Here is a 27,786-nt window from a genome sequence, read left to right as displayed (position 1 = left end):
AACAGAATCAGAATCAGGCTTAGTATCACCAGCATATGTCATGAAATTTGTTGTATTTGTAGCAATGTAATACAGAATAATAGAAAAAAGTGGAATTACAGTAAATATATATATAATAGTTATATTAAATAAGTAGTACAAAAATAAAAATAAAAGAGTAGTGAGGTCATGTTCATGGGTTCAATGTCCATTCAGAAATCAAATGACAGAGGGAAAGAAACTGCTCCTGAAGCTGAATGTATCAGTCTCTACCAACAGCCCAGGACTGCATTCTACCTACCTCCAACATTTCTCCTCCACTCATCTTAAATGACATCTTCAGGTATTGCTGCCCTGATAAGAGAGACACTGGCTCTCATAAGCTTATAAACCTCTGACAAGGAGGAAAGCCTTAGCTCGCTCAACTTTCCTCGAACATTGGCAAGGGTGCCATCTAATAAAAGCAAAACTTCCTCTAGCATCAGACTTACTATTGGATGAAATCTATGAGCATAAATTAACAAAGGCACTTGAAACATGGCTGTCTACACTACACTTGCTGGTTCAATTTTTCCATTTAATATCAGAGAATGTATACAGTATACAACCTGAAATTCCTACTCTTCACAGACAACCACCAAACAGAAGAAAATCACCCAAAGAATGAATGACAGCAAATTTTATAATCTCAAAGCCCCCTCCCCCTTCCCGTGTACAAGCAGCAGTAAAAGCATCAACCTCCCCCTCCCCCTACTTGCTCTAGCAAACCCCTCCACCCACCATGCACACAATAGCAAAGCCACAGAGAGACCACGATCTAGAGTCCCATCAAAAACTATTGTTCACCCAACAGCTCAACAAGCCACAGACTCTCTCTCTCTCTCACTGACAAGGGAGAGTGAGAGACACATCACTGCTGCCACAGTGAGAGGGAGGACCATTAGCCAGTCTTTAAAGAACGGAGATACAGGAGATGATATCTTGAGCCGACACACAGAAGGCTGGAGGACCTTAATGGGTCAGGCAGCATCTGTGGAGGGAAGTGGACAGTTGACGTATTGTGTCGAGACCCTACCCCTGGACAACTGTTCAGATCAAGTTTGGAGACAGCAAGTGCAAAGGAACAGCATTGCCAACAGGCCCCTCTCCAAGTCACACACCAATTGGCTTGGAAGTCTTAACGCCACTCTTACTGATACAGGTTGATGGGAATTTTAGACAAGTTTGGATAAGTACAGTACTGCACAAAAATCTTAGGCACAAACCTAAATAGTTCAGGTGCCTAAGATATTTGCACAGTACAGTATTTGGGAACATGGAGTGGAAAGTGAGTTTGTAAATCTAGCGGGAGCAAACGATGTTGGGAATGGCAATGATGGAACACTGTGGGATAGGTGGTAGAGAAGGAGTGCCAGGGGTGGTGGGGTGGCACAGATGTGACATACCCAGCCCTGAGTCAACAGGCTAAGTCATTTGATTCAAAATAACCGGTTTATTGATCATTGCAGAATGTCTCTCTGATGCTTCTAGCAACCCATGTCAGAATCAGGTTTATCATCACTCACATATGTCATGAATTTTTTTTTTGGTGGCAACAGTACAGTGCAACACATAAAATTACTACAGTAAGTTTTAGGCATCCTAGCTGTAATTTTATGCCTAAGACATTTGCACAATACTGTACATGGATGGGAGGTGTATGGAGGTCTAAGTGCAGGTTGATGCCACTAGACAGAATGAACTAGACAGACAGAAGTGGCTGTTTCTGTGCTGTAACACTCTATAATTCCATGATTCTTTCACTGTTGCTGGATCCCTATCCTGATCGGCCCAAAGCATTATTGAGGAGTATGAAAGGTAGAGGAGGCAAGAACACCACCCACAGATAGTCCAAATTGTTCAAAAGTTTTGGGTATAAGGAGTTGTTGCAACTTCTTACTCAGCATTCAGACTTCATTGGTCTCCCCAGAAAAAATATTTTAAAAATTGCACACAAGTTCTCCCTGACTCAACTGCACTGGAAATACAGGGGGATTACCCCTTATCTGACATTCAAAAACCTGAAAACTACCGAATTCCAAAATTTTCTCAGTGCAGACATGACGTCACAAATGGACGCTAAGTTGAATTGTACTGAAATATGATTTTGATTTTGTGTTTTTATACTGTGTTTTCACTCGTTTTGTGCAATTTAATTTTGCATTGGGAGGAAGAGTGGGATTTGATGTTTGCTGTTTTTTTGAATGGGTTGGTTCCATGATGTTTATTTATGACTGGGGAAGACGAATCTCAGGGTTGCATACTGCATATGTATTTTTCACTTTCAGTCTTTTGAATCTTTGAATAAAGCTGCTAACTACTAGTGGTAGGGAGGTATGTTTAAGAGGTTGTCGCACTTGTTTCAAACTCAGTCATATTTATTATCAAAGTATGCATATGTTGGTCGTTTGGTAGTGCAGTGGTTAGCACAGCACTTTACAGAACAGGACTTTACAGTCCTGGATTTAATTCCTGCCACTGCCTGTAAGGAGTTTGTATGTTTTCTCCATGACTGTGTGGGTTTCCTCCAAGTGCTCTGGTTTCCTCCCACAGTGCAAAGGTTGGTACATTAATTGGCCGTTGTAAATTGTCCTGTAATTAGGCTAGGATTAAATCAGAGATTGCTGGGTAACAAGGTCTATATCTCAATCAGTCAATAATAAGGCAAGATGGCGAGAGGTGAACAGGACTGCTTTCAAGTCAAGAGTGAGGCACTGTGGTTCTGGATAGGTTCAAGTTTGCAAGGGCAAATATTCTAAGTAGTTAGCTTTTGTGAGAAGAGTTATAAGTTATTTGATTTTAGATTTCTTTTTTATCTGGATTCGAATAAGGGCAGAAGAGATTTTCATGACCTTTAGTTCCAATGGAAATTGGGCCAAAAATCAGATCTACCCCTCAACTATAGATTTGGTTGGCTACAGGGAGGAGCGAATTGCAGTAACACATTCAGCGTTAACCTATCCCGACATGATTCATCCAACTCAATATCCCAGCCTTGATTTAACCACCTAAATTGGTTTATTATTGCAAGACTATAAGATCATAAAACATAGGAACAGAATTAGAGCATTTGGCCCATCAAGTCTGTTCCGCCATTTCATCATGGCTGATCTATTTTTCCTCTCAGCCTCAATCTCCTGCCTTCTTCCCATATCCTTCATGCCCTGACCAATCAAGAATCCATCAAACCCTGCCCTAAATACACCCAATGTCTTAACGTCACAGCCACCTGGCTAAAGAAATTCCTTCTCATCTCTGTTCTAAATGGACGTCTCTCTAGTCTGAGGTTGTATCCTCGGGTCTTAAGATTCCTCCACCAATGGAAGCATCTCCTAAGGTACAGTGGCAAATCTTTGTTACAGACCATCTTATCACCATCAGTGCAATGCTGGAAAACACTGTGTTGTCCAGGGAAGGGAAGCACTGCCGGTGAAGGGGCTTGTTGTGTCTGTTCCAGGTCAGTTCACTCACCTTTGGTCTCCACAAGATACTCAGCTCCCAGTTTGTGACTCCAAGTAGCTGTGTGGATGCAACAGAGATCACTCCCCAGTACACTGCTTCAACAAGTGGGCTAAACCGGGTCAGAGTAGCCGCCAACCTCATACCCCAGTGAGATAAGGACATACCTGTCCTAGCATGTGAAATTAGCTCCAGCAGCCTGGCGAATGAGATCTACAGTGAGATCCAATGGCCAGGAAATTTGTACTGCAACACTCTGTGGAGAGTGAAGGGCATGACAAGGCACAGAAGACGTCATGGTCATCCACTACAACCAAGTAAGACCCAATTTGTGATGCTTGTTCATACTACTGGACCAGGATTTCTGAGGTTGAGAGAGTGGAACTGCCCCAACACAACAACTTTTCCACTTTAAAAACTCTCCCGCACAGTTTTCCTGTTATTGTCGGACATGATGGACAACCACCAACAGCTCGAATCCCAGGCTAGGTGTTTTATTGATCTCAAAAGTGCAGTTACGAATTAACTCAAGGCATTTGTTTATGTGAAGTGTCAATATCAGAGACAAGTCATCAATTAGTTCGTGATCATTTGATTTTGTAAATATTGGTTGAGGATGCAGTCTAAAGGTTTCATTTTCAAGCAGGAGCGATCGCTCTCTCCTCGATGGCAGGAGATAACTGAAGTACTGGGTTATGGGCTTTAGTTTTTGATGTATTCTAGACCAAGGTCTCTTTGGGGCTTTTTGTTGTTGCTTGTATGGTGGGGAGAACAGTGCTTCTGCTGGCACAAGTGGGGGGGTGTTGATGTTTTTGCTGCTGTTTGTGCAGAGGGTGGAGGGAGGAGTGTTTGGGGCATTGGTGTTCTATCATTCATTCTATGTGGTCTCTTGTAGATATCTGAAGAGTACAAATTTCTGGTTGTATACTATATATTTTCTTTGATATTGAATGGACTGAAATGAAATGGGTCTACATTAACAGGAGTTCTCTCTCTCTCACTCTCACTCTCACACTCTCTCTCACTCCCACTTTCTCCCTCTCTCTTTCTCTCACTCACTCACTCACACACTCTCTCTCTCACTCACTCACTCTCTCATTCTCTCTCACACACTCACTCTCTCACTCTCTCTCACTCACAGTCTTGAAAGCTATGGATAGCGAAGCTGAGAACTCATCTCCTTAGGCTGAGGAGTTTGGAACTAAGAAGCAGCATCTCAGGAAGGAAAGAGGGAAAAGTCCTTTACTTCTGCAAATGGTCAGAATATTTGCCTATCAAACTCTGGTTAATTCAAAAGGTTATTGTGACTATGGGTGGCAGGGTGGAGATATGTATCTATCAAAGGATGTGCAAGGTGCTCCTTCCCTCCACGAGCCTGCAGGTCACCCTTGGACAAAGTGTAGCACCTGCTTAGTCCCTCCCCCCCCCCCCCCACCTTATCTGGGTCATGTGAAGCCATGGGAGCAGCTAGTGCAGATCACAAGTCCTGGTTATGTGACCACTGACACCAGGCAGACAATCTCTGAAAAGTATTGATAAAGGCTGGGGTCATCCGTCTTGTAAAGATACTGCCCAGAAGAAGGCAACGGCAAACCTGTAGAAAAAATTGCCATGGTCACGGGGCCCATGATCACCTGCATCATACGGCATGGCAAATAATGATGATTATTGTAACTACAGAACAAAACTCACATTAAACTGCCAGGTGTTGTGTAGTTGCTTTTATTTTTCAGTTTTGGTGCTGGAATATTGGTCAGCATGGTCCATATAGTCTGAAAAGCCTGTTTCCCTGCTGCATGGCTCCGTGACTGGGCCACCTTGAGAAAGTTTTCACAAGCTGGGGAAGAAACAACAAATCACGAGGGGTTTAATGGGATGCTAACATGGAATCTGAAAGGAGATGGATGCTGTTCCCCAAGTTCACCAATGCTAGCACAAATGATAAATAAGAAGAGATTCTGCAGATGCCGGAAATCCAAAGCAACACAAACACAAAATGCTGGAGGAACTCAGCAGCTCAGGAAGCATCTATGGAGAAGGATAAATTCTGATGAAGAGTCTCAGCCCAAAACGTCAACCGTTCATTCCCCTCCATGGATGTTGCCGAGCCTTCTGAGTTCCTGCGGTGTTCTATGTGTGTTCCAGCATCTGCAGAATCTCTTGTGTTTTAAAATATATAATATGGTTTGAAAATAACAGCAGAGGGAATGAGGTCAAAAAGTGGATCAAATGGCCCTCATCAAGTCACCATGGCCTCTTGCCTTTCTTTACATCTTAAATGACCCGCGGTCATCAGCTAATGTGGTAATGATGAGCTATAAGGCTTGACCCATTAAAGTGGAGGTGGACATTAAACCAGAGGAGAACTTGCAGAGTAAAAGGTTTGGCTCTGGAGAGAGTGGTAGAACAGAAACTCCTGGGGTGTAGGTAAGTGTTGACCCAGGTGGGCATTGTGGTAAAGTTAGCAGAAGGCCAGGACATTGAGTAAAAGTTGGGATGTCATGTCCCCTCTTCCATCGGATAGAATATACAAAGCACACATCACCAGGGTCAAGGACAGCTTCTAGCTCACTGTCATCAGAGTCTTGAACGGACCTCTTGTCTGGTAAGATGGATAATTGACCTCACAATCTCCTTTGTTGTAATCTTGCATTTTACTGTTTACATTTAACTACATTTAACTCTGTAGAGAAGCTATAAGGGGAGATGGTGTGGAGAGAGAGGGAGGGATACTACTGAGAATGTGAGGTGTAGAGTTCTTGAAAGTGAGTGCATAGGTTGTGGAATCATTTCTGAGTTGAGGTGAGTGGATTTATCCTCAGTGATTTAGGAGCCTGATGGTTGAAGGATTCTAACTGTTCCTGAGTGTGTTGTGTGACCTAATGCTTTTCCTGATGGCAGCAGCAAGAAGAGAGAGTGGCCTGAATGCCGAAGGATTGATGAAGGATGTTGCTTTCTTGCGGTAGTGCTTAATGGTGGGGAGAACTTTTCCTCTGATAGACAGGGTTGTAGCCACCAAAGGTCACTATCTCGCTAGGCAGAGGTAAAAGTTCAAACATTAAGTGGCTCGGGTGCTGACAAACAACATTCCTGCTTCTGTGCTAGAATAGCATTTTCGTAAACAGCTTCAGCATGTTTTCCGCCTTGGTTACCTGGTGTTATGGAGTCGGGTTTCAGAGACTTGTCTGCCAAGGACTGGCTTTTATTTACTTTTTAAGAGATACAGCACATTCCAGGTCCTCCTGGCCCAATGAGCTGTACAACTCAAAAACCCACCTACTTAGCCCCGGCCTAATCACAGGACAGTTTACAATGACCAATTAACCTACTACCCATATGTCTTTGGACTGTGGAAGAGAACTGAAGGGCTCGAAGACAACACACGTGTTCACAGAGAGGATGTAGAAATTCCAAACGCTGACGCACTGTGCTAACCGTGGCTCGACTGCGGAGACCCAGATGCCACTGGAATTGAACTTTGAACTCTGAACGCTGTAATAGAGACGTGTTCACCGCTATGCTACTTTGATGCTATTTATTCTTTTTAATGTGACAAATGAAAGTGGTTGTGTATTTTCTCATTTACGTTCAGTAATCCTGACATCAAAGGACCTGCTTCTTGTAAGGGACGGGGGCATTTCACAGTGTATTTCACAGTGCATTTCACGGGGGGCCAGACAGTGATGCAGTTACATTGCTCTCCACAATACATCTCGAAATGTGTTACACCACTGGTTTATGCAAAGGGTTACTGAGGATGAAATAACTTGGTGTCTAGGCTGAAGAATTTCACAGCTTGTCAAGTTTAAATTTTAATTTACTCATTTATAAATAACACCGACAAGAACAGCATACATTATTGCCGTTTTAGGGACTCTGCAGACCTGCTTACTTAGCAACACCTTGAAGCAATCACGAAAAGGGGCACCATCGGCTCCAGTTCGTCAGGAGTTTGAGGAAATGCGGCTTGTCACTAAAGCAACTCTTCTACAAATTTCAGTAGATGTACAGTGGAGAGAGAACATCTTGACCAGTTGCAGTACTGCCAGGCATGGAGACACCAATGTGCTGAACCACAAGAGGTTGCAAAGGGTTTTAGGCCCAGCCAGCTCCATCACAGGCACAAATATCGAGGACATCTTCACCAGCAGAGTCATGCCATCTTCTGGTTACTGTCATTGATGAGAAAGCACAGCAACTTGAAGTGATTCAGGAATAGCTTTTCCCCCTCCCCATAAGATTTCTGAACAGTCCTCAGGTGGCATGCATTGAAGGTAAGAGGGGTAGGTTCAAGGGGGATGTGAGGGCTAAGTTGTTTTTACTCATAAAGAATGGTGGATGCCTGGAATGTGCTGCCTGGGATGGTGGTAGAGGCAAATACATTTGAGGCTTTTAAGAGACGTTTGTATAGGTACATGGATGTGAGGAACATGGAGGGATATAGATAATATGTAGGTAGGAGGGATTAGTGTTTAAGGTTTTTTTTAAATTTACTTTTCAGCTAGTTTGGCACAAAACTGTGGGCTAAAGAGCTTGTTCCTGTGTTCTATGTTCTGTGCAGAACTTTGCAAATATACTTTTACCTCAGCAATACTGCCGTCCCCCGCTTTACGAATGTTCACTTTACGCCATTCCACTTTCACAAAAGACCTACATTAGTAACCTGTTTTTGCTTTACAAAGAGGATTTTCGCTTTTACAATAATTTTTCCCTTATGAATTAATGGTTCTTCGCTATATGCCATTTCGGCCTGAGAAAGGTTTCATTGGAACATTCTTCCTTTGTAAAAGGTGGGGGGCACCTGTAATCTGGAGTGTGACGTCCGCTTCTTGTGAAGCCTTGCCATTACTGCAGAAAGATAGGTGGGTAATGCTTGGAGTCACAAAGGGAGCATTGTTGAGTTCAAGTGTCTCCAGTTTTAGTGCAATTAAACATAATACTCAGGCCTTACAAAAATCAACACTCAATCTAAATGGTGTTCTTATTTTTAAAACATGAGAGTGCATTAATTCAGGATCAGATATGGTGACATGGTCATCGTGGTTAAGATCAGACACACACAATGGAGCTGATGGTACTTGGCCACACAATCAAGATTATCGCACACAGAATGCTGAGGAGCTCAGCAGGTCAGATGGCATCCATGGAGGGAAATAAACAGCTAACCTTTCAGACTGAGACCCTTCGGTATGACTTCATCCTGATTGAGGGACTCAGCATGAAACATTAATTATTTATTTTCTCTATTGATACTGCGTGACCTGCTGAGTTCCTCCAGCATTTCGGAATCAGGTTTAGTATCACCAACATAGGTTGTGAAATTTGTTAACTTTGCAGTAGCAGTACAATGATAGATAGATGATAAATATAAAAAAAACTGAATTATAGTGTATATATATACACACGTGTGTGTGTGTGTGTGTGTGTAGTTAAATAGTTAAATAAGTAGTGATAAAACAGAAATGAATTTAAAAAAGTAGTGAGGTAGTGTTCATGAGTTCAATGTCTTTTCAGAAATTGGATGGCAGAGAGGAAGAAGCTATTCCTGAATGATACAGCGTTGTACCTTCAGGCTTCTGTATCTTCCTGATAGTAGCAATGAGAAGGGGACATGTCCTGGATGGGGAATCCTTAATGATGGGCACTGCCTTCCTGAGGGCACTGATCCTTGAAGATCATTTGGGTACCATAGAGTTTAGTACCCCTAATGGAGCTGACTAATTTTACAACTTTCTGCAACTTGCATTGATCCTGTGCAGTAGGGAGAGAGAGAGAGAGAGAGAGAGAGAGAGAGAGAGAGAGAGAGAGAGAGAGAGACACACACACACACACACACACACACACACCATCTGTAGAAGTTTTTGAGTGACAAATGAAATTTTTAGGTGACAAATGAAATCTCCTGAAACTCCTAATGAAATATAGCCACTACCTTGCCTTCTTTATAGCTGCATCAATATGTTGTGGCCAGGGTAGGTCCTCAGAGATATTGACATCCAGGAACTTGAAATTATTCACTCTCTCCATTTCTGATCCCTTGATGAGGACTGGTGTGTGTTCCCTTGTCTTACCCTTTCTGGTCCATAATCAGCTCTTTAGTCTTGCTGGCGTTGAGTGCATTGTCGTGACACCACTCAATGAGCTGATCTATCTCGCTCATGTACACCCTCCCACCGCCATCAGAAGTTCTGCCAACAATAGTATCATCAGCAAATTTATAAATGGCATTTGAGCTGTGCCTGGGCACACAGCGGTGGGCTAAGCACACATTTCTGAGACATGCCAGTGTTGATTGTCAGTGAGGTGGAGATGTTATTTCCAATTTGTTAATCTTACTCGAGATTTCCAGCACCTGCAGAATTTCTGGTGTCCAAAATTGTCACCCTCTTAATGTTACAGGTCTTAGTGAGATTCCCTATGTTACTACGTCCACCAGTGGCAACATATTTCCACCAATCTTTATTCAGAATTCTCTACATCAGTGATAATAAATCTGATTCTGATTGTGACAACAGCCAAGCCTTCAATGGTCTGGAATTCCATCTCCAACCTCCAATTCTTTACACACAGGTAATGGTTACCTTTCCCACAGCTTGGTGACAAATCACTCATCCTGAGCTATTGATATTTAGAGATACAGCACAGAACAGGTCCTTCCAGCCCTTCAAGCCCTGCCACCCAGCAATCCTCAACTGCTTTAAACCTAATCCAATCACAGGACAATTTGAAATGACCAACTGACCTATCCGATGTGCCTTTGTACTGTAGGAAGAAACTAGAAGACCCGAAGAAAACCCACGCATCCCACTGGGAGGATGTACAGAGTCTCCTTACAGGGGACCCGGGAACTGAACTCCAAACTCTGGAATGCCTCAAACTGTAATAGTGTTGCACTAACCACTCTGCTGCCATGACACCCTAAAGATAGTTGAATGTCAAAAACATTGTATAAATCCAATGAAAAGCAGAAACCACTAGGGATTTCTCAGTAGCAGCAGAGTGTGTGGTAAATAAAGGCATGGGCTCCCAGATGACCACGGAGCTGTCTGCGGAGTTTGCATGTTCGCCCTGTGAATTCGTCTCTTTACAGGCAGCCACGAAACAAACAAACTCAAAAGAACCCATTAAAAAAAACCTGACAAACTCCCAAGGTGCAGAGAGGAAGAAACACAAATTGTGCAAACAATGAAAGTAAGCAAATAGCATTCAGAATGAAAATAAGTCCTCAAACACAAAGCCTGAAGCAGCTGGAGCCGACCACAACCTCAGCGCACTGCAGAGCAGGAGAAATGTCATGGAGATAACAGACACGAAGATCAGAGCCACCACAGCCTCAGCTTCAGTGCAACGCAGTGAGCAGAACCAGCACAACCCTCACCTCTGGTCCTGACACTCTGTCTTTCCAATCCATCTGGCCGGGCATTTACACCCAAACATCAGGTCTTTCCTCATTCTCAGACTGGGATCCTGTCGCATCGATACACACTGGGCCTGGACCTGACCTTTCCAAATCAGCCCAGCACATAGACCAGTCAAAGGTGAGCAAGTCGGCAAATTAACAGGCCACTAGAAGCAGCCCCTAGTGTGTAGCTGAGTAGGAGACAATAAAAATGACGCCAGTCTGCATGGGTGATTGATGATTGGAAGGGGCTTGGTGAGCCATCTATTGTCCAGCAGCAAAGAGACACAGAGAACCTACACAATACAGGCCCTTCCTGTAATTTAACTCAGGGTTACCCATTGCCCTCTATTTTTCTAAGCTCCATGTACCTATCCAAAAGTCTCTTAAAAGTCTATCTATCCGCCTGCACCACAGTTGCTGGCAGCTCATTCCACGCACTTACCACTCTCTGTGTAAAAACGTTTACCCCTGACATCTCCTCTGTACCTACTTCCAAGCACCTTACAACTGTGCCCTCTCATGTTAGCCATTTCAGCCCTGGGAGAAAGCCTCTGACTATCCACATGATCAATGCCTCTCATCACTTTGTATACCTCTATCAGGTCACCTCTCACGTTCCACTGCTCCAAGGAGAAAAGGCCAAGTTTACTCAATCTGTTCTCATTAGGCATGCTCTCCAGTACAGGCAACATCCTTGTAAATCTCCTCTGCACCCTTTCTATGGTTTCCACATTCCTTCCTGTATTGAGGCAACCAGAACTGAGCATAGTACTCCAAGTGGGGTCTGACCAGGGTCCTATACAGCTCTTAAACTCAATCCCATGATTGATGAAGGCCAATGCACCATATATCTTCTTAACCACACAGTGCAGGAACTTTGAGTGTCCTATGGACTTGGACTCTAAGATCCCTTTGATCCTCCACACTGCCGAGAGTCTTACCATTAATACTATATTCTGCCATCATATTTGACCTACCAAGATGAGCCACCTCACATTTATCTGGGTTGAACTCCATCTGCCACTTCTCTGCCCAGTTTTGCATTCTATCTATATCCCACTGTAACCTCTGACAGCCCTCCACACTATCCATAACACCCCCAACCTTTGTGTCATCAGCAAACTTACTAATCCATCCCTCCACTTCTTCATCCAGATCATTTATAAAAATCACGAAGAGTAAAGGTCCCAGAACAGATCCCTGAGGCACACTACTGGCCACCGACCTCCATGCAGAATATGACCTGTCTACAACCACTCTTTGCCTTCTGTGGATAAGCCAGTTCTGATCCACAAAGCAATGTCCCCTTGGATCCCATGGCTCCTTACTTTCTCAATAAGCCTTGGATGGGGTACCTTATCAAATACCTTGTTGAAATCCATATACCCCACATCTACTGCTTTACCTTCAGCAATATGTTTAGTCACATCCTCAAAAAATTCAGTCAGGCTCATAAAGCATGAGCTGCCCTTGATAAAGCCATGCTGACTATTCCTAATCATATCATGCCTCTCCAAATGTTCATAAATCCTGTCTCTCAGGATCTTCTCCATCAACTTACCAAGCACTGCAGTAAGACTCGATGGCCTATTATTTCCTGGGCTATCTCTGCTCCCTTTCTTGAATAAGGGAACAACACCTGAAACCCTCCAATCCTCTGGAATCTCTCCTGTCCTCATTGATGATGCAAAGATCATCAATCGCCAGAGGCTCAGCAGTCTTCTCCCTCGCCTCCCACAGTAGCCTGGGGTACATCTCATTTGGTTCCAGCAACTTATCCGACTTGATGTTTTCCAAAAGATCCAGTACATCCTCTTTCTTAATGTCTATATGTTCAAGGTTTTCGGTCCACTGTAAGTCATCCCTACAATCGCAAAGGTCCTTTTCTGTAGTGAATACTGAAGCAAAGTATTAATTAAGTACTTCTGCTATCTCCTCCGGTTCCATACACACTTCCCCTCTGTTGCACTTGATTGGTCCTATTCTCTCACGTCTTATCCTCTTGCTCTTCATGCACCTGTAAGATGCCTTGGGGTTTTCCTTAATCCTGTCCATCAAGGCCTTCTCATGGCCCCTTCTGGCTCTCCTAATTTCATTCTTAAGCTCCTTCCTATTAGCCTTATAACTTTCTAGACCTCTATCATTACCTAGTTTTTTGAATCCTCCTTAATCTTTTTTCTTCTTGACTAGATTTTCAACAGCCTTTGTACACCACGGTTTCTGTACCCTACCATCCTTCCCCGTCTCATTAGAATGTATCTATGCAGAATGCCATGCAAATATCCCCTGAACATTTGCCACATTTCTGCTGTACATTTCCCTGAGAACATCTGTTCCCAATTTATACTTCCAAGTTCCTGCCTGATAGCTTCATATCTCTCCTTACTCCAATTAAATGTTTTCCTAATTAGTCTGTTCCTACCCTTCTCCAATACTATGGTAAAGGAGATAGAATTATGATCACTATCTCCAAAACACGCTTCAACTGAGAAACCTGACACCTGACCAAGTTCATTTCCCAATACCAGATCAAGTACAGCCTCTCGTCTTGTAGGCTTATCCACATATTGTGTCAGGAAACCTTCCTGAACACACCTAACAACCTTCACCCATCTAAACCCCTCGCTCTAGGGACATGCCAATCGATATTTGGGAAATTATAATTCCCACCATGACAACCCTGTTATTATTATACCTTTCCAGAATCTGTATCCCTTCTGCTCCTCAATGTCCTTGTTACTATTGGGAGGTCTGTTTAAAAAAAAAACAAAAAACACCCAGTACAGTTATTGACCCCTTCCTGTTCCTAACTTCCACCCACAGAGACTCAGTAGACAATCCCTCCATGATGTCCTCCTTTTCTGCAGCCGTGACATTATCTTTGATCAACAGGGCACACCTCCACCTCTTTTGTCTCCCTCGCTGTCCTTTCTGAAATATTTAAAGCCTGGCACTCGAAGAAAACCATTTCTGCTCTTGAACCATGCAAGTCTCTGTAATGGCCACAACATCATAGTTCCAAGTACTGATCCATGCTCTAAGCTCATCTACTTTGTTCATGATGCTTCTTGCATATTTTAATGCAAGACCATCGGTCTGAGCGCATCCCTTCTCTATTACCTGCCTATCCTCCCTCTCATACTGTCTCCAAGCTTTCTCTATTTGTGAGCCAACCGCCTCTTCCTCCATCTCTTCAGTCTGTTTTCCACCCCTCAGCAAAACTCTCCCCAATAGCCTTAGCAAACCATCCTGCCAAGATATTGGTCCTCCTCAGATTCAAGTGCAACCCGTCCTTTTTATACAGGTCCCAATGATCCAGAAATCTGAGTCTCTGCCCCCTGCTCTGATCCCTCAGCCACACATTTATCCTCCACCTCATGTATGATTCCATTTTGCTGTTGGTGGGATGGGGCAGCTCCAGATACACTACTTTAGAGTAGTGGTTAGCACACCGCTTTACAGTGCAGGTGACCTGGGTTCATTTCCCACTGCTGCTTGTAAAGGGTTTTGGATGTTTTCCCCCTTGACTTCATGGGCTTCCTCTCGGTGCTCTGGTTTCCTCCCTCAGATCAAAGATGTACCAGTTGGTAGGTTAATTGGTCATTGTAAATTGTCCCCTATCTAGGATTAAATGGAAGAGTGCTGGGTGGAGTGGCTTGAAGGGCTGGAAGGTCTGTTCCACACTGTAGCATAATAAACACTCAGGTGAGATATACTTGGTTGTTAATCTTGAAGATGTTATAGTCAATGGCATAGAGAGCCTTCTTTGGAACAACAGAAACCGAGGGCTGACTGAAAAATTCTTGCTTTAGGAGTTGTAATGTACAAGGCTTTCTAACAGGAAATGGGAAGTTGTGGGGAGGCAATCTAATCAGATCTAACTTCTGAAATGTAGAGCCAATTGACTTCGCTTTCCACCAGTTTCCCGTCTCCACACCTCTCCCCACAATCACTTGCTATCAGCAGATCTCATTGCCAAGTGGCATGCATTCAAAAAGAATAGCAGAGAGCAAGGAAATCTCCAGATCACAAACACAGATTTTTGGAACAGTAGTCCTTATGAAGTCTGGTATGCTAAAGCGAGTCATTCAGGTTCAGATTTTAGAAGCCCACAAATTCATGTGTACAGATTCTCGTAAACAGGTTCACCTTCTTGGAAGCTGTCAGGACAGAAGATACTGCCAGTCTGAGAGGCGGACAGGTCTGCGAGCCGAAAACTGGTGCAGAAGCAGAGCTGAGGAGTCAGACATCAGGAAGAGCCGTGGTAGTAGGGGACTCCATAGTGAGAGGTACGGAAAGGGGTTTCTGTGGCAACAGGCAAGATTTAAGGATGGTGTGTTGCCTCCCTGGTGCTAGGATCCAGGACATTACGGACCGATTGCAGGGAATCCTCAAGGGTGAAGGTGAACAGCCAGAAGTGGTAGTGCATGTTGGCACAAATGACATCGGGAAGAAGAGGAAGGACATTCTTCAGCGGGACTTCAGAGAACTCGGAAGAAGGCTGAAAAGCAGGACTTCCAGTGTGGTTATCTCTGGTTTGCTTCTAGTTCCTTGTGCTGGAGAGGGCAGGAACTGAGAGATAATGGATCTGAATGTGTGGCTGAGGAACTGGTGCAGGAAGCAAGGATTTACATTCTTGGACCACTGGGATCTGTTTTGGGGTAGGGATGAATTGTACAAAAGGGACGGGTTGCACCTTAATAGGTGGGGGATCAACATTCTGGCAGACAGGATTGCCACTGCAACACGGATGTGTTTAAACTAAGTAGTGGGGGGAGGAGGGGATGAACTGGAAATATAAAGATGGAGTTAAAGGGAAAATGAAAATAAGAAAAGTTAAAAAGGACAACAGAATCAATGGAGTAGAAAGCTCAAGAAGAGATCATTCAGTATGGCCAAGTGAAATAGGAATTGATATGAAAGGAGAGGGGAGTACCAAATTAAAAGTATTATATATGAATGCACGAAGTATAAGGAATCAAGTAGATGAGCTTGAGGCTCAGTTGGAAATTGGCAAGTACGATGTTGTGGGAATAACTGAGACATGGCTTCAAGTGGACAGGGCCTGGGAAATGATTATACAAGGTTATACATCTTATTGAAAGGACAGGCAGAGGGAGTGGGGTGGCTCCTTTGGTGAGAAATGATATTCAGTCCCTTGTGAGGGGGGACATAGAATCTGGGGATGTAGAGTCAGTATGGATAGAACTGAGAAATTCTAAGGGTAGAAAGACCCTAATGGAAGTTATCTACAGGCCCCCAAACAACAGTCCGGATGTAGGTGTATAAGTTGAATGAAGAGTTAAAATTGGCATGTCGCAAAGGTAATGATACAGTTGTCATGGGAAATTTCATCATGCAGGCAGACTGGGAGAATCAGAATGGTACTGGACCCCAAGTAAGGGAGTTTGTGGAGTGCCTCTGAGATGGATTCTTAGAACAGCTTGTACTGGAGCCTACCAGGGAGAAGGCAATTCTAGATTTAGTGTTGTGCAATGAACCGGATTTGATCAGGGACCGTGAGGTAAAGGAACCATTAGGAGGTAGTGACCATAATATGATATGTTTTAACCTACAATTTGAGAAGGAGAAGGGAATATCGGATGTGTCAGTATTACAGTTGAACAAAAGGAACTATGGAGCTATGAGGGAGGAGCTGGCCAAAGTTCAATGGAACAATACCCTAGCAGGGAAGACAGTGGAACAAAAATGGCAGGTATTTCTGGGAATAATGCAGAAGGTGCAGGATCAGTTCATTCCAAAGAGGAAGAAAGATCCTAAGGGGAGTAAGGGGTGGCTGTGGCTGATGAGGGAAGTAAAGGGCAGTATAAAAATAAAAGAGAAGAAGTATAACATAGCAAAGATGAGCGGGAAACCAGAGGTCTGGGAAGCTTTTAAAGAGCAACAGAAGATAACAAAATAGGCAATACGCCTAGAAAAAATGAGGTACGAAGGTAAACTAGCCAAGAATATAAAGGGGGATAGTAAAAGCTTCTTTAGATATGTGAATAGCAAAAAAAAATAGTTAAAACCAAAATTGGGCCATTGAAGACAGAAACGGGTGAATTTATTATGGGGAACAAGGAAATGGCAGACGAGTTGAACAGGTACTTTGGATCTCTCTTCACTAGGGAAGACACAAACAATCTCCCAGATGTAATAGTGGCCAAAGGAACTAGGGTAAAGGATGAACTGAAGGAAATTTATATTAGGCAAGAAACGGTGTTGGATAGACTGTTGAGTCTGAAGGCTGATAAGTTCCTGGGACCTGATGGTCTGCATCCCAGGGTACTTAAAGAGGTGGCTCTAGAAATCGTGGACGCATTGGTAATAATTTTCCAATGTTCTATAGATTCAGGAACAGTTCCTGCTGATTGGAGGGTGGCTAATGTTGTCCCGCTTTTCAAGAAAGGGGGTAGAGAGAAAACAGGGAATTATAGACCGGTTAGCCTGACGTCAGTGGTGGGAAAGATGCTAGAGTCAATTATAAAAGAGGAAATTATGACACATTTGGATAGCAGTAGAAGGATCAGTCTGAGTCAGCATGGATTTATGAAGGGAAAATCATGCTTGACTAATCTTCTGGAGTTTTTTGAGGATGTAACTATGAAAATGGACAAAGGCGAGCCAGTGGATATAGTGGACCTGGACTTCCAGAAAGCTTTTGATAAAGTCCCATATAGGAGATTAGTGGGCAAAATTAGGGCACATGGTATTGGGGGCAGAGTACTGACATGGATTGAAAATTGGCTGGCTGACAGGAAACAAAGAGTTGTGATTAATGGGTCCCTTTCTGAATGGCAGGCTGTGACCAGTGGGGTACCGCAAGGTTTGGTGCTGGGACCGCAGCTGTTTACAATATACATTAATGATTTAGATGAAAGGATTAAAAGTAACATTAGCAAATTTGCTGATGACACAAAGCTGGGTGGCAGTGTGAAATGTCAGGAAGATGTTATGAGAATGCAGGGTGACTTGCGCAGGTTGGGTGAGTGGGCAAAAGTATGGCAGATTAATGTGGATAAATGTGAGGTTATCCACTTAGGTGGCAAGAACAGGAAGGCAGGTTACTATCTAAATGGAGTCAAGTTAGGAAAAGGGGAAGTACAACGAGATCTAGGTGTTCATGTACATCAGTCAATGAAAGCAAGCATGCAGGTAAAGCAGGCAGTGAAGAAAGATAATGGCATGCTGGCTTTTATAACAAGAGGAATTGAGTATAGGAGTAAAGAGGTCCTTCTGCAGCTGTACAGGACCCTGGTGAGACCCCACCCGGCGTATTTTGTGCAGTTTTGGTCTCCAAATTTGAGGAAGGACATTCTTGCTATTGAGGGAGTGCAGCGTAGGTTCACAAGGTTAATTCCCGGAATGGTGGGACTGTCATATGTTGAAAGATTGGAGCGACTGGGCTTGTATACACTGGAATTTAGAAGGATGAGAGGGGATCTGATTGAAACATATAAGATTATTAAGGGATTGGACACACTGGAGGCAGGAAGCATGTTCCTGCTAATGGGTGAGTCCAGAACTAGAGGCCACAGTTTAAGAATAAGGGGTAGGCCATTTAGAACAGAGATGTGGAAAAACTTTTTCACCCAGAGAGTGGTGGATATGTGGAATGCTCTACCCCAGAAGGCAGTGGAGGCCAAGTCTCTGGATGCATTCAAGAGAGAGTTAGATAGAGCTCTTATAGATAGCGGGGTCAAGGGATATGGGGAGAGGGCAGGAACGGGGTACTGATTGTATATGATCAGCCTTTATCATAGTGAATGGCTAAGCTGGCTAGAAGGGCCGAATGGCCTACTCCTGAACCTACTGTTTATTGAGAGAGGGAAAAGGGGATGGGAACTGGTGAAGGGTGGGGTGGGGGGGGGGGGTGACACGACCAGAAGTTTGAGAAATTGATGTTCATGCCTTCAGGTTGGAGGCTACCTAGATGGAATACAAGGTGTTGTTCCTCCAGTCTAAGTGTGGCTTCATTGTGACAGTCGAGGAGGCCATGGGCTCCATGGCCATGGAATTAAAATGTGCGAACACTGGGAGATCCCGCTTCTTCCAGTAGCCAGAGCATAGATGCTCAGTGAAGCGGTTTCCCATTCTACATCGGGCCTTACAAAAATACAGGAGGCCACACCGGGAGCACTGAATACCGTATTTTACCCCAACAGACTCACAGCTGAAGTATTGCCTCATCTGGAAAGACTGTTTGTGGTACTGAATGGTAGTGAGGGAGGAGGTGTAGGGATTGATGTAGCACTTGCAGTGACTTATGTGCTGGATGTGGAGTCTGGTTTGATGGTAGGTGAGGACAAGAGGAACTTTATCCCTAGTAGGGTCTTGGGCGGATGGGTTAAGAGCAGATGTGCATGAAATGGAAAAGATGTGGTTGTGGGTGGCATTGATGGTGGAGGAAGGGAAGCCCGTTTAGTTGAAAAATACATCTCATTCATTCTAGAATGAAAAGCCTCATCCTGAGGGTAGATGCAGTGGAGACAGAAGAATTGAGAGAAGGGGATGGTTTTTTTTACAAGTAGCAGAGTGGAATGAGGTATAGTCCAGGTAGTTGTGAGAGTCCGTGGGTTTGTAATAGACATCGGAGGATAAGCTGTCTCCGGAGGTAGGGACAGTGAGATCGAGGAAGGGAAGGGAGGTGTCAGAAATGGACCAGGTGAATTTGAGGGCAGGGTGGAAGTTGGAAGCAAAGTTGATGAAGTTGACGAGCTCCACATGGCTGCAGGAGCAGCACCAATGCAGTTGTCGATGTAGATAGGAAAAGTGAGGGACAGACACCAGTGTAGGCTCAGAACATAGATTGTTCTACGTAGCTGACAAACAGGCAGACATAGCTGGGACCAATGTGAGTGCCCATAGCTACACTTTTTGATTGATGGAAGTGGGAAGAGCCAAAGGAGAAATTATTAAAGAGTGAGGATAAGTTTGGCTAACAGAGGAGGGTTGTAGTAGAGGGGAGCTGGTTGGGTCTGGTGTCCAGAAAGAAGTAGAGAGCTTAGAGGCCTTCCTGGTGAGGGATGCAGGTGTATAGGGACGGGGAATCGATAATGAAAATAAGGTGATGGGGGGCCAGGGAACCTGAAATTATTGAAAAGATTCGGAGCGTGTGAAATGTCATGGATGTAGGTGGGAGGGACTGAACTAGGGGGGATAAAACACAACCTATGGACTCACTTTCAAGGACTCTTCATCTCATGCTCTCAATATTTATTGCCTATTACTATTATTGTTATTATTTCTTTTTGTGTGTGTGCACAGTTTGTTATCCTTTGCACACTGGCTGTCCATCCTACTGGTTATGGATTTATTGAGTATGGTCACAAGCAAGTATCTCTCAGCTGATGGTGACATACAGTATAATGTAATTTGATAATGAATTTACTCGCTCTGTTCAGCTCTGTCCTTGTGCGACAAGAGAATAAATAAAGGAAAAACATCCTTGGCATATTTTGTGTGTTAGTTCACTGAGTGTACTAGAGGCTCGTGCAGCCTGCCATGTGGAAAGGTGCAGTTATATAGCTAAGTAATTCTGTCGTTGAAAGTGTTAATGGTCCGGCAGGGTGATGGCTGGGGTCGTGCTCTATGGCATGAACTTAAAATCGATCCAGGATTGATTCCTGCTGCTGTCTGTAACGAGTGTGTGCATTCTCCCTGTGACCTCATAGGTTTGTGCCCACTTTCGGGTTGGGTTTAGTGAGGTGTGGCAAGCAATGTTGGTGCTGCAAGTGAGGGAGCAGTTGCATGATGCTCCCAGTACAGTGCATGCTGATTTGATTTGGTGCATAACAGTTATTTTCACTGTATGTTTTGATGTACTCAAGTTCTTTTTGAGGTATAGGCACTGGATAGAGCAAAATGACAAAATAATGAGCTGAATAACATTAAAACTTGGAAAAGCAGTTGGACCTTTAGGCACATGTTTTACCAACAGAATCACTTGGAGCAAATTTCCTACCTATGTCCTACAGAACAGGGCTGAGATGTGGCAGAAGGAGTTCAACCCAGATAAGTGTGAAGTGGTTCATTTTGCTAGGTCAAACATGATGGCAATATATAGACTCTTGGCAGTGTCGAGGATCAGAGGGATCTTGGGGTCCGAGTCCATAGGGCACTCAAATCAGCTGCGCAGGTTGACCCTGTGGTTAAGAAGATTGACGTTAATCAATCGTGGGATTGATTTTAAGAGCCGAGAGGTAATGTTGCAACTATATTGGACCCTGGTCAGACTCTACTTGGAGTACTGTGCTCAGTTCTGGTTGCTTCACTACAGGAAGGATGTGGAAACCATAGAAAGGGTGCAGAGCAGATTTACAAGGTTGTTACCTGGATTGGGGAGCATGCCATATGAAAATAGGTTGAGTGAACTTGGCCTTTTCTCCTTGGAGCGATGGAGGATGAGAGGTGACCTGATAGAGGTATATAAGATGATGAGAGGCATTGATCGTGTGGATAGTCAGAGGCTTTTTTCCCAGGGCTGAAATGGTTGCCACAAGAGGACACAGGTTTAAGGTGCCTGGGAAGCAGGTACAGAGGAGATATCGGGTAAGATTTTTAACGCAGAGAGTGGTGAGTGCGTGGAATGCCGGCAACGGTGGTAGAGGCAGATACGATAGGGTCTTTTAAGAGACTTTTGGATAGGAACATGGAGCTTAGTAAAATAGAGGGCTATGGGTCACCCTCGTAATTTCTAAGGTAGTGACATGTGTGACACAACTTTGTGGGCTGTAGGGCCTGTATTGTGCTGTAGGTTTTCTATGTTTCTATGTTTAATTCCATATAATATGCCCAGATTTGCTTGTATTAAAACACTAGCTTCAAAGGACGATGCCTCAAAAAGGCAACATCCACCATTAAGGACTCCCATCACCCATGCTCTCATCTCATTGCGACCATCAGGAAGGAGGTACAGAAGCCTGAAGGCACAGACTCAGTGATTCAGGAACCGCTTTTCCTCCTCTGACATTTGATTTATAAATGGGCATTGAACCCATGAACACTAATATTTTTAGCCTCTTTTTACATGTCTGAATTTATCTATATAAATGTGTGTGTATACGTGTGTCCTTGTGTGTATGTACATATATTTGAAAGGATGGAAAGGCTTATCATATGAGGAGCATTTAATGGCTCTGGGCCTCTTTTCACTGGAATTCAGAAGAATGAGGGGTGACCTCATTGAAATCTACAGAATGTTGAAAGGCCTCAACAGAGTGGATGTGGAGAGTACGTTTACTATGGTGGTGGTGCCTAGGACCAGAGGACACAGAGGGATGTTCATTTAGAATGAAGATGAGGGGGGAATCTCTTTAGCCAGTGAGTGGTGAGGCTGTGGAATTCATTGCCACAGGCGGCTGTGGAGGCCCAGTCGTTGGGTATTTTTAAGGTGGACATTGACAGGTTCTTGATTAGTCTGGGAATGAAGGGATATAGGGAAAAGGCAGGAGATTGGGGCTGAGAGGGAAAATGGATCAGCCATGATGAAATGGTGAAACAGACTTGAAGTAGTCTAATACTGCTCCTGTATCTTATGGTCTTATTTCTTACTGTAATTGATAGTTTTTTCTACTATTATGTATTGCATTGTACTGCTGCCACAAAACAACAAAACTGACAACATATGCTGGTGATCTTAACCCTGATTCTGATTCCTACTTCAAAGGGCCAGTTGACTGCTGTGCACATAAAACTGAAAATGCAAAGTTCACTGACCCTCCCAGGCCACAGCAAGTTTGGGGAAGTAACTTAATTAGCAGCAGGGACCTCAAACAGAGATTATTTGATCACAGGACGTATACCCTCCATGTGAGACTGCTTTATTGATAAAGCACCAGTATAGATCCAAAGTGCATCTTCCAAAAGAGCTTGAGTCCTGGTTACTGGAAATGCAGCAAATTGCAGTCTTGAAGATGAGGTGTGTTCTTTGTGGAATTATTCAGATCTGTCCACGGGCTCAGTTGTGCATTTTCCCATATTTGGTCATGGTGACAGCAGAAACCAATGGTTCTTGAGTTCTGTTTTTTATTTCTTATTGGGGTCATGGAGCTTCAACTGAATTGATAGTTAATTAGTGAAAGATTGCTATGCAGAACGGTTAGTCATTTACGCATTCCTTGTTTGCAATTAACTCTTTCAGTTCTGAGGCAGCAAAATTAATTTCTGTGCACTGCCACCATTGGGTAGGAGGTACAGAGAAGCCTTCGGTGCCACCCTACCAGGTTCAGGAATAGTTACAATCATCAGGCCCCTGAACTGATGTGGATAACTCCTCTCACCTTAGCTCTCAATTGATTTTACAACGTATGCACTTTCAAGGATTCTACAACTTATTGATCTCAATATTATTTATTTCTGTCTCTGTTTGCCCACTTTTGCACTATTTATGTCTCCTTTTCCACATTGCCCAAATTTGTAGTTTTTCATTGATTCTACTGAATTTCTTTGTGAATGCCTGCTAGAAAACAAATCTCCCTACAGTACATGTATGTACTTTGATAAGAAATCTACTTTGAACTTATAAATGACATATTGCAGGTGACTGGAGAAATAGGTGCACATTGCGTCCACAGTGAGGATAGAATTTGCATTTGATATTTTACTTGCTTCCCGTAACGTTGCTGGTGTTTTGGTCAATAACTCTACTGGGTGTTTTTTTACGTAGAAGGATTCTCCATTACTTTTTCCATAACAACTGTTTTTTGACCACTCAGGGTTGTTAGCCCTGAGCCAAACCCCTGAACCTAGAGGACCGGTGGACTGCTCTTAGTTTGACCTCTACCCTTTGACCTGTTTGGCATGGGTGATCCCACCGAGAGCCAAAGCACAATCTGTTGTTAGCCATACATAGCTCTCCAGATCACTGAGTCATGTGAGCCTTCAACTCCTATAAGGTTGTGGTCCACTTGGACATTTTTTTTATAATTAATAGCATGAAATTATTATTTTAATTGTGTTTATTTGAACTTTGAAAACATATAATGAAGTTAATACGGTTAAAAATCCAAAAAGCGATGAAAAGAAGAAGCTTGCTTTTCACATCTTTGATCATTGTGAGCAGCTGTTTGCTGAATGACCACTCAAAGCACAGTTATTGCTGTTGTGTACGAAAAGGCAGGAGACATTTTCCACATGGCCAAGTGGCAACTGTCAGCAGGTTCATAGCATTAAATGACCAGATCTTTCTATCTCTTTTCCCTCCTGGTTGTGAGAGAAGTATTGAACAGCTGTACCCCGAGGGAATTTCCCAGATATATTGTACGTTCACTTGTGTTGGCTCAGTCTAGTTCTGACACCAGCATTTATTTGCCCCGGTCTGAACACAGTAGCCCCTCAGGAAGCTCTTTAAAATGTAACCTTGATATTTTCCTCAGCAATGGTTAAGGAGACAAAGTAACAGTCCTGTGAAAATGTCTTAGGCACATATACAGGTTTCCCCCGCTATTCGAAGGTAGACCGTTCCTATGAAATGGTTCATAAGCCGGAATGTCGTAAAGTGAAGAAGCAATTACCATTTATTTATATGGGAAAAATTTGTGAGCGTTCACAGACCCAAAAAATAACCTACCAAATCATGCCAAATAACACATAAAACCTAAAATAACAGTAACATATAGTAAAAGCAGGAATGATCTGATAAATACACAGCCTATCTAATGTAGGAATACTTTTCTACAATTATTGCAGCACTGTCCACTGCAGTGAAAATCTCATGCAAGTGCTCTCAGCAACATTCGCGGCAGAAACACCTGGCAGAAAAACATGGTGCAAGCTCTCCCGGCAGAAACACTTGGCGCAAGTGCTCCCGGCAGAAACACATGGCGTAAGCGCTCCCGGCAGAAACACTTTTTGCAGTAACCTGAAGTTTAAGCTATGAAACTACCGAATAACACATAAAAATACACAGCCTATATAAAGTAGAAATAATGTATGTACAGCATAGTTCACTATCGGGAAGACAGCAAGCACACTGCTGATGGTGTGCTGGGCTGAGTCGTCGGAGGTTGGGGTGGTGAGACACTGGGATGTCATCTCATCGTCGTCTATTTCCATCAAAGCAGGCTGGTCACCTTCTTTTATGTCTGCCTGCCTCAATGTCGAAGGTCGAGTTTTGTCGTCTGCTGTGGCTGATGTGGAAGGCTTGAAAAACGACAGTATGTTTGACTGCTTAGCCTCGTGCATTTTTCTATCATACAGTTCTTTGTAAGCACTCAAACCATCCTGCAAACCTGCCCTGAACCTATGTACCCTTTCAAAATTAAAGTCATACTTTTCTGCAACCATTGCAGCGTTGTCAATCACAGCGAAAATCTCACGCAATTGCTTCCCGTTCAATTCCTGGACGTCTTCACTTTTGGGCTATTTGCTACTGCGTTTGGTTTCAATTGTTATCCTTTTCTCTTCATCTGTCAGTTCTTGGTCATGAGATGCCAAAACCTCTTCAACATCATCTTCGTCAACTTCCACAAACTCTTAGCCAAACTCACTATATCCTTACTTCTTTCACCACAATCGAAACACTTTATTATGTCTAGTTTTACGCTAGGTGTAACACCCTTACATGCTCTTTTAGGCTTTTCCAATACCTTAGAACTCATCTTGCTAACGGATTCACAAAATAAATCGACATAAAGCACAGATGCTCACAGGTACATGTTTAAGCAATGCCGGCTAGAATGCTGTTCTGGGGGAGGAGCTAGTCTGCTCAGCATGCGCTGCCTTTTCTCGTACAGTGAAAACACCTTCTGAAGCGAAAACAGATAACTAATGTAGGTCTTTCTTAACAGCGAGTTGACGTAAAGTGAACGTTCGAAAAACGGGGGACACCTGTATATTGCTGGAGTAATTTTATGTATTGCTCTGTACTGCTGCAAAAAAAATCATGACATATGTGAATGATAATCTTCTTGATTCTGATATGGGTCTCTATTGTGGACTGCGAGTGGGAAGGGGCAGGGAGAGAGGAAAAATGGTTGGGGGAGGGGGGGAGTGGGAAGCATCAGAGAGACATTCTGTAGTGATCCATAAATCAATTGTTTGGAATCAAATGGTATTGCCTGGTGTCTCAGGACTGGGTGTGTCTGCTTCAGTGCCCCCCCCCCCCCACTGCCACCTGTCACATACCCCTAACTGCAGTGCTCCACTCTTGCCATTCCCAATATCCTTTGCTGCCACTAGATTTACAAACTCATTCTCAACTCCATGTTGACAAATACAATACTAGGCAGTTTAAATGATTTGGCACTGACTAGATGGGCCAAAGGGCCTGTTTCTGTGCTGTACTTTTCTATGACTGTATGGCTTGAGGAGTGGGGGTAATCAGCTGGGCAGCTGGGCTTAAGCTTACTCAAAAGGTAGATATTTTTAAAACCTGCGCCATTCCTCAACTCTAAATGAAGCTTCCCAAAGTGTCCTCATCAGATTAGGTTGATTAGGAAGTGCACTCTTCCTATCACTGTAACTGTAAAGTGTTACATTAACTGACACACTACCTGAATGATCAAAAGCTTGGTCAGAGTTAGGCTTAGAGGGGATAGAGAACTTTAGAGATAGAATAACAACTCCTTAATAATTGACAGGTAGATCTGAGTTTCTAACTTGGGAATCGATAATCTCTATCTTGAAATCCTGAATATAGAAATTCATCTTTGATACTTTTGGAGTTATGCAAAAACTCTTTAATGAAGCCCCATGGTTCACTCTCCTCTCCTATCAGATTACTCCTTCATTGTTTTACCTTTTCTACCTACCTTCCCCCTAACATGGCTTCATTTGTCACCTGCCAGCTTGTACTCCCTTCTCCTCCCTTCCCCCCCCCCCCCCTTATTATTCTGGTTAATGTTATTTCTTCCTTTCCAGTTGGCATGAAACATTAACTGTTTATTCCCCTCCATAGATGCCACTGATCTGCTGGGCTTCTGCATCATTTTGTGTGAATTATATGCAATTTTTTAAGAGGGAGCTTAATTAGAGCAACGACAAAATCGCCCAGTGTAATGCAAAGTGGTCACAGTGTTTTATTGATGCTTTACTAAGGCCGTGTATGTAGTTGGTTGATGGAAGTGGGTTTTCCTGACCTGCTAGGAAACCTTCAGGCTTCTGTACCCTTTGCCTGTCAGTAGCTGTGTAAAGGTGGCCAGGGGCAAATGATGGGGCTCTTTGATGAATGTTGTCTTTCTGAAGGAGTGACTCCTGGAGATGCAGGGCGGTATTAGGCTGAGTCCACTACTCTCCGCTGCTTCTTATGTTCCTGCGCATTTGAGTTACTGTCTCAGAATGTAACTATCTTGAGATTCATTTTCATACAGGCATTTACAGGAAAATAAAGAAATACAATAGAATTTGTTGAAAACTATAGAAATACACAAACTGACAAATAGTCAGCGTGTGAAAGAATAGTTCTGCAAATAAAAAATATACCCTGTGGCCACTGTATTAGGAACAGCTGTACACCTTGTTAATGTAAATATCTCATCAACCAAACATATGATAACAACTCAATGCATAAAAGCATGCAGACATGGTCAAGAGATTCAGGCTAAATATCAGAAAGGGGAAGAAATGTGACCTGAGTGACTTTGAGCGGGATGGTTGAGTATCTCAGAAAATGCTGATCTCCTGAGATTTTTGCATACATCAGTATCCAGAGTTTACAGGGAATGGAATGAAAAATGGAAAAAACATCCAATGAGCAGTGGTTCTGTGGGCCAAAACGCCTTGTTAAAGAGAGAGATCAGAGAAGAATGGCCAGGTTGTTTCATGCATTACAACAGTAGTATGCAGAAGAGCATCTCTGAGTGCAGAACATGTTGAACCTTGATGTGAAGGAGCTACAGCAGCAGGAGAACTCACCAGGTTCCACTCCTGTACCTAATAGACTTTTTGAAGGCGAGGGTTTCAGG

General features: G+C 43.4%; 1 protein-coding gene across 10 annotated transcripts in view; it reads left to right on the top strand.

Moving 5' to 3' along the window:
* The window catches only part of hic2 (hypermethylated in cancer 2), a 188,826-nt gene that overhangs the window by 47,143 nt on the left and 113,897 nt on the right, over positions 1-27,786 (top strand). Inside the window, exon 2 of one of the 10 annotated variants that reach the window (XM_059943716.1) lies at positions 7,349-18,706. The exons of the other annotated variants lie outside the window; for them this stretch is intronic. Within the exon in view, the coding sequence (XP_059799699.1) occupies positions 16,952-18,619 (1,668 nt within the window). The 5' untranslated portion in view covers positions 7,349-16,951 and the 3' untranslated portion in view covers positions 18,620-18,706. Of the gene's footprint in view, positions 1-7,348; positions 18,707-27,786 lie in introns of those variants that run through there. 10 annotated transcript variants of the gene reach the window in all.

This window comes from Hypanus sabinus, chromosome 18, assembly GCF_030144855.1.
Source record: "Hypanus sabinus isolate sHypSab1 chromosome 18, sHypSab1.hap1, whole genome shotgun sequence".
In the NCBI taxonomy this organism is placed as follows: domain Eukaryota; kingdom Metazoa; phylum Chordata; class Chondrichthyes; order Myliobatiformes; family Dasyatidae; genus Hypanus; species Hypanus sabinus.
The sequence above is the reverse complement of the archived record's forward strand: the minus strand, read 5'-3'. Positions and strand labels throughout refer to the sequence as shown.